Source organism: Centroberyx gerrardi, chromosome 19 (assembly GCF_048128805.1).
Source record: "Centroberyx gerrardi isolate f3 chromosome 19, fCenGer3.hap1.cur.20231027, whole genome shotgun sequence".
In the NCBI taxonomy this organism is placed as follows: domain Eukaryota; kingdom Metazoa; phylum Chordata; class Actinopteri; order Beryciformes; family Berycidae; genus Centroberyx; species Centroberyx gerrardi.
Genome location: NC_136015.1, coordinates 11,680,346 through 11,690,732, shown reverse-complemented (window position 1 = coordinate 11,690,732; position 10,387 = coordinate 11,680,346). Strand labels below are relative to the sequence as shown.

The 10,387-nt window shown below is 44.0% G+C and overlaps 1 protein-coding gene across 1 annotated transcript; it reads right to left on the bottom strand.

Annotated features, from left to right (window-relative positions):
• Positions 1 to 291: 291 nt before the first annotated feature.
• Positions 292 to 10,080, bottom strand: LOC139927898 (catenin beta-1-like). The gene is made up of 17 exons (XM_071920200.2): positions 9,966 to 10,080; positions 8,929 to 8,978; positions 8,177 to 8,386; positions 7,716 to 7,966; positions 7,242 to 7,480; positions 6,392 to 6,593; positions 5,647 to 5,791; positions 5,323 to 5,426; positions 4,016 to 4,150; positions 3,492 to 3,695; positions 3,109 to 3,267; positions 2,880 to 2,999; positions 2,464 to 2,614; positions 2,158 to 2,279; positions 2,010 to 2,070; positions 1,373 to 1,568; positions 292 to 1,278 (listed from the first exon to the last, which is right to left on the bottom strand). The coding sequence occupies exons 2-16, from the start codon at positions 8,939 to 8,941 to the stop codon at positions 1,378 to 1,380; spliced, it is 2,307 nt and encodes a 768-aa protein (XP_071776301.1). The 5' UTR covers positions 8,942 to 8,978; positions 9,966 to 10,080; the 3' UTR covers positions 292 to 1,278; positions 1,373 to 1,377.
• Between the last annotated feature and the right edge of the window lie 307 nt (positions 10,081 to 10,387).

Genomic DNA, 10,387 nt, shown 5'->3' with positions numbered 1-10,387 from the left:
TGAGTATTAATTTGTTTTCATTTTTTGCCTCCAAAAAATACCAAACCTAAGTTAAAACTACTTCAGTCTTGATTAGTTGAATTAAAGTGAAGATGCGGCAGCCTCAAGGGAATCCTAAGAAAACCAGTGGATATTGTTTGCCAAGAAGGCAGAATTTTTTACCTTCCAACTGCAACACCATCTTAAAACTTAGACCTCATAAGCACCATTTGAGGCACTTTTCCCCACGAGGACCAAACTAATAACAAAAGTCATTACATCACAAGGAAGGAACACAAGACAGAAACAAGATGAAATAAAATGCCACTTTATTGTTCAACCGTGTCATAACCTCGTCTCCAAAATAAGCACAGCAGGACTACAACTGGTTCATCAACCTAGCTACCGTTGATAGCACATAAAACTTGGTTTTATTAGACCACCAATGATAGCGTAAAGGACTTTTCTATCAGACATCCAATGATAGCATACAAAATAGTTGTTAACCTACCAGTGATACTGTATATAAAACACTTGTCTCTAGATTTATCCCCAACCCACCCTCAATTTCACCCATATCCCCCTTTAAAACATTTGTGACACTGACATATTTTATTATGCTTTAACAAGCACATATTAAGAATGCATAATTCTCCATTTTTGAGATTATAAAAAAACTACACAATGTTACACTTTAAGTCAGAGTACGATTCAACTGATTATTAGTGTTCTACACATTCGGCCATAAACCAAAAGGAACATTGTATAATACCACTATAACTTAACACTACATATAACATACGTTTAAAAAAAGAAAAAGAAAAAAAAAAAGATTACAAATGATTGGCAATTGAAGAGAAAATGAAGATGGCTAGTGCCAAGGCAAGCTGGGTCAGTACCATAACAGAGAATGAGTAATACAAAAAGAAATAAAAAACAGAATAAGAAAAATAGGAACAAAAACTGATAAGAATACAGGCAAGGCTAAAACATATGTGTTTCCATCTTTAAGATCCACCTCGTGTGCACTCTTCCATTTAGGCAACCTGCTCCAAGACCTCCATTGTGTGTTTCCACGCCTCTCACTGATGCTTTACTTTAAACCCCCCCCCCCCCCCCCCCCCCCCCCCCCCGACTTGCTCCAACATTCCCGTGGTAACCATCTCCCTTGTATTCGTGTGTCAGGCACTTTCCAAGATCCCTTATTCCTCTCTATACCTTCAACAACTCTACAGGCCAATCATAATGCTGCTTCAGACGATACAGGCCAATCACAATGCAGGTTCTATCAGAATACAACTGCAAAAGAGCACAGGACAAAGAATTGAATGAATATGTTGCCATTTATGTCAGCACTACCTTTACTATAATTCAGTAAACCTGTCATCCTTACCTATCCTACAGGTCGGTGTCAAACCAGGCCAGCTGGCTGCTGTCCATCAGGTCCTGGGTGTGGCCGAGGTCGGGCAGCGGGTCGGTGTGGTGGCCCAGGTCGGGCAGAGTGTCGGTATGGTAGTCGGCACCCTCCATCATGGGGTCCAACAGGGGGTCCTGGCCAAAGGCTGCTGGGTAGGCCCGGTAGGCGCCGTCTGACAAGGGACAGCGAAAACCTCGCAAAATTATTTCACAACATTCCAGTCACACAAAGAAACATTCTGGGCTACAATTTATTCCAAAACAATGGCAGAATAGTCATCTGTCAGTGTTAAAGGCCACAATATGATGTCATCTAGCAGGGGAGAGGAAGGATGACTGAAAATAAAAGTTCCATATGACATTTGACAGGTGTTTGTTTATGAACTCAGGGGTTTCCCCCTTCATAATCTTCAAAGACAAAAAAAAAAAAAAAAAAAAAAAAAAAAAAAAGGCTCCAATGCCGTAATGCTGTTTGTTTAGTTTTAAAATGAATTCAATACAACCATACTGCATTCATATATCAAAAATCACATGAAGCCATACAATTAAGTGCCAACAGAGATCAACTTATATAAACCAAAAGCGATTTGACCAGTGAAAGACCAGAAACTCACCGTCCTGTCTGTAGGCCAGAGGGTCTCCCTGAGCTCCCATATCCAGACCCAGGTCTCCAGTCTATGAAAAAGCAAAGACAGATGAGTAAGAAACCAGCCTATGTGGAAGAGTGTATGTTTGGCCATTTGTGTGTGTGTGTGTGTGTACCTCGTTCCAGGCCATGGGCTCGGTTCTGAACAAGGAGCTGGTCAGCTCCACTGACAGACGTTTCTTGTAGTCCTGGGGCTTGTCCTCAGACATGCGGAACAGGACGGCTGCAGCGTAGGTTGCTACAGGAGAGAATGCACAGAAAAATTAAGCAAGGTACACTCAAGTTGCCAAATTCCAATTAGGAAAGTGTGCACATTGACCTCATTGACTAATTGATTATGTCTAGTGTGTGTGAATGCGTACAACCAGATAATGAGTTTGTGTGCACTATCTGTATTTGGGCATGTACACTCGTATACGCACCGACGCCCTCGTTACGGGAGTGCAGCAGCTCAGTGAGCGGTGCGGTGGCTCCCTCGGCCTCGATGGCCTCAGCAGCCTCCTTGTCCTGAGCCAGCTCACACAGCACACCTGCTGCCACACGCTGGATGTTCTCCACTGGAGAATACAGCAACTGGAGACCAGGACGAGCAGAGAGAAATGGATGAAGTGTGAGGCAGAAGAAAAGGGGAGTTGGTGACAGGCAGGTAGTGGTAACGGAGGAGAGGGAGAGAGGTGGATCAAAGTTGGAAGAAAAGAGAGATTTGATAATTCTGACACTATCCAAAAACTAATTGATTGCACAAACAAAAGTTCTAACTGCAAAGACATTTACATGTGTTTGATGTGGGACTGCAGGAGGCAGTCACTGTAGTATAATTAAGTAGTAACTGCTCTACCTGGACAAAGAGTGGAATGGTGTTAAGCCCTCTGATGACAATTCTGTTGTGGACGTCCCGGGCCAGGATGTGCAGAGCTCCTGTGCAGCCTTCCACTATCTCCTCCATACGCACACCCTCCTGTATATGTGTTTGGACAGAAAAAAAAAAAAAAACAGTAAATCAAATGCACATAAATTCCAAAAAGTTCAAAATAAGAGTTTGGGTTTTCATTGGCTTGGTTTCATACCACAAACTGCTGCTGGTTGCCTCCCATGCTGGTGCGCCTCTGGGTGTCCTGGTGGGCCCTGACTAGCAGCTGGACCAGTCGGGGGATGGCTCCCTGCTCCCGCAAAGCACTGTGGTTGGCTGGGCAAAGAGCCAGGTTGCGAATCAGACCAACTGTAGCCTGGATAGGGGGAAAACGAAACACAAATTTTAGTCAGAATTACCACTGATAAAGGCGTAAGAAATTAGTAGCTATTGCTAGCATGCAATTACTTTCCATCTGTTTCATCAATGATGTCGCTACATGCAAGGCTTAACAGTGATCGTGTTGTTAACCAGGAAAAAACATATATGAAGGTGTCAGTATAAGCCAGGGGGTATAGAGAGATTGAGAAAGAAAATTACCTTGATGAGCGGCCAGTGGGAGGGTGGGTGCAGTAGCTTGACCACCACAGGCAGGCCGTAGTGCAGGCGCACAGCATTCTGGGCCATCTCAGCGTCCTGGTGGCGGGAGGTCAGGTGGCGCAGGGCGCAGACTGCCGGCTCTGTGATGTCCTCCCTGTCACCAGCCCGAAGCACCGTACGCACCAGAGCCTCGATGCCTCCCACCTAACACATGACAAGATAAATTAGAACTTGCGGTGTAGACAGATTCTCTGGGTACAGGCATCGTTCGTTACATCAAATTAATCAGGAGCACAGTCACAGAGAATATGCCTTGGGAAACCATGAGTCAAAATATGCAAGGTACTGGTCACACAGATACACAGTGATGCTCAAAAGGTGGGGATCAGGTAAATCATGACACACATCATGATTTTGGGGATACATACTTGGTTAAAATCTCAAAATAAACCTAACAAGTCCATCTTCATGAGACTGCAAGACACCAAAATATTTTTCTCTAAAGCTGTGTGTGTAGTACGCACCTGGCAGACCATGAGTTTGTTGCTATAGTTGTTGCAGGTGAGGTTGGAGAGGATGCCAGCGGCACACGTCACTACATTGATGTCATCGCTGCCCAGCAGCTGGACCAGGGTCCCTAGGAGACCCTCCATTCCCTCCTGGAGAGAGAGACAGAGAGGGGCAATGGAGTATGAGAGGCAAGGTGGGAGGAGGACAAGAGGAAGAGAACAGAAGGAGAGGTTAGTGCCAACTCAGTGCAATTTTGCATATTGTGTTGTGTCATACTCCATATTCACAGGAGTGTATTTACAATAAGGCAGCAGGATGGCTTAGTGGTTAGTGAGGTTGTCCCCCCAAATGGAGGGGCCCAGTATGACATTGTCTTGGGCCAGTTGTTTGGTCAGACAGTGGCCCAGAACAAAGTTTCCAGTCTCACCATTTCTCACCCAGTGAGAAGCGTGTTGTCTTTGCCTCTGCTCTACCATTGTCACACTGTTGTGCATTTTCTGACCAATCAGATTGGAGGTCACCTCAGAGTCAGGGATCTGCTAATTCAGAGAGCTATGCGGAGTAGACATGGTACCGGGCACTTCAAAATACAAAGCAACAAGTAAAAGGCTGTTCCTTTTGTTTTGGAAGCAACAATTCTACTGGGTTGAAATGATGAATCAATCCTGCTCTGTTTCTACTGTCTAGCAGCAATTTCAGTCTTGAGCTGGCTCATTGTTTAAAAAGGCACAGACAATTACCAAAAACACACTCAATGCCCACAACAACAACGGGCAGTACCTAGCCTGTATGTTGACAATGTAGCAAGCAATGCAGTAAGCTGACAATCCTTCGCAGGTCTGGTTAATACATTGGCAAAAAATGGATGAATGGAGAGACTCACCAGCCTCATCAATTTCGCCTCTGTTTTTGTTCTGTTTTAGCCATATTACTGCTGGTTACATTTACAGAAAACACTATCAGTTAGTTATGAAGGATCATCCAGGAATACACAGGTCAATTTATACTTTAGAGTTTTATAGAATTGTTAAAATCATACTTTTCTAAATTATTTACCATCAATCAATTTTTTTGTTTTTATTCATGATTTTCTGTTACATAGTACAAACATTTTACAGTAATAAATTACTTAAATGTCTGAAAAAGTGGTTTTTTTCATTTTTGGCTGCTGGGCCAGTGAAAATTTAAGAGGGGCAAGTAAAACTCTGATCTCCTAGCCCGACCGAGCAAAAATTGTTAACATTATGTTAAGGGTTATTTAACATTAACCCTAGGCTTAAATTAGGTTGCCATTTGTGGGTATTGTGAGTGTGTGTCGTACCTGTTTGGTGGCGGCATCTGAAAGGTTCCTGAGGGTCCAGAGGCAGTTCTGGACCAGGCGCTGGCTGGGGTCGGTCAGATGGAGCCCCAAGGCCTGCATACCTCCTACATACACACAAACCAAACCAAACAAACTCTACATTACGTTGCACCACTACTCTTATTCATCTCAGTAGCTGACCACAGCTATGTATTTAAGGCCTGCAATAACACTTGCAGCTATAGTGTGAGGACTGAGATAAGTCTTAACACAACACAGAAACTCCTACTAAAGTAAGAGTATATTTTCTGTTGTGTGAACCACACTGTGTGTGTGTGTACATACCAGCCTCTACGATGGCAGGCTTGTTGCTGGAGCAAACAGAGAGCACCTTGAGCACTCTGCTTGTGGTCCACAGCAGCTTCTCATAGGTGAAGGTCCTCATGATGTTGACCAGGGCCTGGGGACCGCCACTGGCCAGGATGATGAGCTAAGACACAGACAGGCAAGGTTTTTCCTGGCTCATCACAGCCAACTTAACGCATACACTTCCTATTCCAACTTCATGTTTTTAGTATTAATTCATCACCTCATTTGTTCCCAAAAGTGGCTGGGATGCCTTACTTTGATTCTATCTAAGATGATTGCCTTAAAAATTATCTAATTAACTCTGAATTCGGTTGCACCTAATGCTGAATTACAAAGTTCATCCATTGTATAAGTGAATAAGCAAGTTTTTAATTATATACACGAAATAGCATTGAAAATGGGTAAATGGGGAAAATGGGTGATGTGCATGTGAAAAATGTTAATCATTTTGTCCGGTAAAATTATTCTTGGCAGGTCACTTTTCTTTTAGTTTACCAGCCCATGGCAAGTGAGCTAATAAGTTAATTTTGGATAGTATTAGTGATACTAGTGATAGTATAGTTTGTGTACATGCATACTGTTAAGTTATTGGGTAACAGGGTGTGTTGTTGGATAAGGTCATCAGGTGAGTTGTAAAGGTCATTATGTGTGAATACATTGTACATATGTGAAGGACTTTCAATGCAAATGCATGCATCAATCAGCTTGTGTCTTCCCATACCTTGCTTTCCTGGTTGCCATAAGCCAGGATCTGCAGGCAGTCAGTAGTGATGGCCAGGAACTTGACGTTGGTGTTAGCCAGCAGGGCCACCATCTTCTGTAGGCCCCCAGCCAGGCGCACTGCCATCTTGGCCCCCTCCTGGTGCAACAGGAGGTTGTGGAGTGTGGTGATGGCGTAGAACAACACACTGTCCACTGGCGAGCTGATGAGACATACAGACAAAATTACAATCAGAACTTCAACAGTATGCAGATGATTTTCGTTTTGAGTGAGCATCCACTTTGTTCTACACTGACTGTGTTTAATAGGAATAATTAACACTTTATTTGAACTAATTAAATAAGCTATTGAATGGAAACTTAAAAACAACGTTTTTTTTTTTGCCTATGTAAACCGTTAATCCACACCAACAGTTTGACTAGTTTTCAGTCAGGTTGGGTAGATAATCCAGTTGCTACCTGCAAGTAAATCTATTCAGTGACCAAGTGTTTGTAGTTTAACAACACCTGGCAGTTCATCATCCACTCTCACCCTAGTGTTCCCTCCTTCATTTTAACTGGGGTGATGTCCTTCCAGACATGAAAATAAAGCAACCATACATTGGTAGCACTAGTATCATATTAACACAGACTTGAGGTGCAAAGAAATCTGACAAATAACTCTCCAATCAAAACCAATCTCTCTACAACAGTTTCCACTGCTGCAAAAACAAAATTCATAAACTCAAACCAGTTCAAGACAGCTTTTCCGCATTCCTGGTCCTAAGTGTTGACCATCTGGTCCTGTGCACATGAATTCTCTCCCATCTCATAAATAGAGCACCCCTATTCCTGCACTTTCCACTTCTCACCCCAGCATCTTGACCAGGGCAGGGATGCCCCCAGACTTGAAGATGGCAAGGAGCCCCTCACGGTGGTGGGAGAGGTTGTGCAGAGTGCCAGCAGAGCAGCGGGCTGTCTCCACATCACCGGTGTTCTGCATGGCACGAACAACTGCGGAAACCATTTGGGGCGAGCGCATCAGCGCGTGGCGTGATGCCTCCTTCTTGGACAGCTGGTGCACCATTACAGCTGCCTTGTTCACCACAACCTGGGACAGAGAGACAATGTTGGTAAGGGTGCATGTTCTAAAAAGGGATGTGTGTTGCTCTGCTGTTGGCTTATATGATATCACAGGTTTATAGCCCCTTCTCTGCTGTGAGTTGTCAAGTGTGAATGTACATCTGTGTGTTTGTGCGTTCATCCTTATTGATCATGAGCTTAATTGGATACCATTTCAGGGTTTGAATATGTGCATGTGTTAAGTCACTCATTTGTGCCTGTACCTGGTCCTCATCGTTGAGCAGCTTGGTGAGCTCGGGGATGGCACGGGTGGCCAGCTCAGCATCATCCTGGTAGTTGATGAGGTTGACCACAGCATGCTTCAGCATCTGAGAGGGTTCTGCCAGGCGCTGCACTGCCGTGGGGTGGGCAGCATCCAGCTGGGTGGGAGGGATCTGGATGCCCTCCTCCAAAGTCTCAGGGAACATGGCAGCACGCACACGCTGGGCCCGGGTCATGGCGTAGCCCTCAATGTCTGGAAGAGATGTGAGGAGAAAATTCAATAGATATGCTTAGGATTACTCCAACACTAAATCATCAACACGTGCATAGCTATAAATCCAAAGATGTCATCTAGAGTGATAACCAAAGAAAACAAGTATGTGGCATCAATTCTCTGTTTCTAGCCACTCAAACACACATGCTGACCAGTGAAGATGTTTGCGATGCAGGTGCATGTATATACCTGTTGTCTCAGGAGTGAAGGGCTGGTTGAATTCCCAGTCATAGAGGCCCGGGTCGTCCTCCTCAGCATCAGGATTTCCCTTGCCGCTCAGTGAAGGTGCTGTGGTGGTGACTCCAGACTGGATGCCAGAGTCCAGGTAGGACTGCTGCTGCCACTGGCTCACTGCAGCCTTACTGTCCCCCATTGCCATGTCTAACTCCATCAAATCAGCTACATGGAGTGGCAAAAGGTAGAACATAGGGAATGACAGATTAGGCAAAGGCAGGGACAGAATAAGTCAAAGTGGGGGAAAATGCAGGAAGGTTGGGGAAATAACGAGGGACACATAAAATGAGAGAATGACAAGGAACATATAAATTGATTTGAGCAAACAGAAACTGACATTGTGAAAAGCTTGAGATCATCTATGCAAGAAGGTGTACTCGGGTATTATTCTTGAGTTTAGGCATTTAAACATCAAATTCCATTTACAATAACCCAGGTAAGCTCTTATCCTGGAGGAGAAACTCATTTACAAAAGACATGTGCCATGTGCCCATCTAGTCCCTTTTTTTCCAGTTTCCATAGCTCCTGAGGGCTTAAAGTATTCTGTTTATTTATATATATATATACACACACACAGACATGCTCATTAGTGTTACATGGCAGATTAGTAATTAATGGCTGTCGATTTTTCAAAGATTGAAACTGATGTTGTTCATGTGAAAAGAATGAATACTTCTACCATGGTTGTTAAAGTTTTTCATACTTACACTGGGTAGCCATTGTTCTTGCTTGCCCTCAGCCCGCACAGCTACTAAGTCTGTGTGAAAGGAAATTAGTACACAAGTGAAAATAAGACTCGCACTCTAACCTTGAGCTCTTGTTTGCCAAAGCCAAACCCAAATCTAATGTTTATGCATTTCAACTCTACGTGGTCTGAATGAATCCAAATGCTGTCTTCTAGGCTACCTGTGCCAGCTCCCTCTGATTCAACTGCTTGTTTTGCTTGGTAACGTAGCTATGAGGGGAAATGCCGAGCCTCCACCTCTAGCCGACAGAGCAAAGCGGTGGGTATTTCCAGGCCAGCATGAACACAATTCACCATTCAGCGGCAACGAACATCAAAGGCATATTTCTCCCCCTCCCCCTACCACGGCCAAGTTCCGACCTCGCAGCTTGGGTTTCCAGTGAGAAAAACTCCCCCTCCGCCCCGCAATCACTTCCATGACTCCTCCTCTCACGTTGGCTTACAAAGATAACTAGCTACTTCGCCAAAACTAACAACCTAGCGACATGTATACATATATCATCATACACACTTTATTTGTAATACAAGACCGAAAGCTAGCCAGCGTTAGCTACGACTACTAGGCTAACAGGTTGGCTAGCTTACCTTGCGAGCTCATTTAGCTAACGTTAGCGAGCATAGCTAACCTCTCAGCTAGCTAACTAGCTAACATAAACAAACACTGCTTCAGGCTCCGCTCACAATTTCAAATTGTTAGACCCGTCTGGAGGCGCAAACAGCATACAAAGTTGTTCTAATAGCAAATTATTTAAATAATGAAATCATGTCTTTCAGCCAAAACCATCCAAATTTCTTAGTCTGGTTTGATTAGCTTAGCCAGCCAGCTCGTATGAAAAGTAGATCCAAGCGCCACCGTACAAAACCTGCTGTGCTGCCAGCCAAATCAGAAAACCCACCGGAGCCCCCTCCCTAGCCAAAGATGATTTTTCTTTGGTGAAACAGCCACTGACGCGTTTTAAATACGTTGTACAATAAGTCTAGTAAATGTAGTGTATTTACCAGAGTCGAACGGCTCCTCCGTGTTAAGACAATTTTCTCCTTTCTGTTGGCTGAAATGGGAAAAGGGCTGCTAGGTGAACCACCCGTAAAAGTCCGAACCACACCCGCTGTTGCTCCGCCGAAGATGATGCGTCCGCCTGTACGATCGAACATCAAGATGGCGAAAGGAGAAAAATATTCTGCCGCACTCAGAAATATAGAGCGCTATATTAAATAAAGTTATCGCATCGAAACTGTCGTTTACAGTTATCACTTCAGTCCTCATTAATTATGTATTTGCCAAGAGCAGGCGAATATTTGAACTTTGAGCTTTCTTAACAAATGAAAAATGACCAATACTTGCAATCGTGGTGGACAGGGCGAGGTGTATTCATTAGAATGGAATGTATGTGATCCATGAGGTGTAATATGATAAAGGCTTT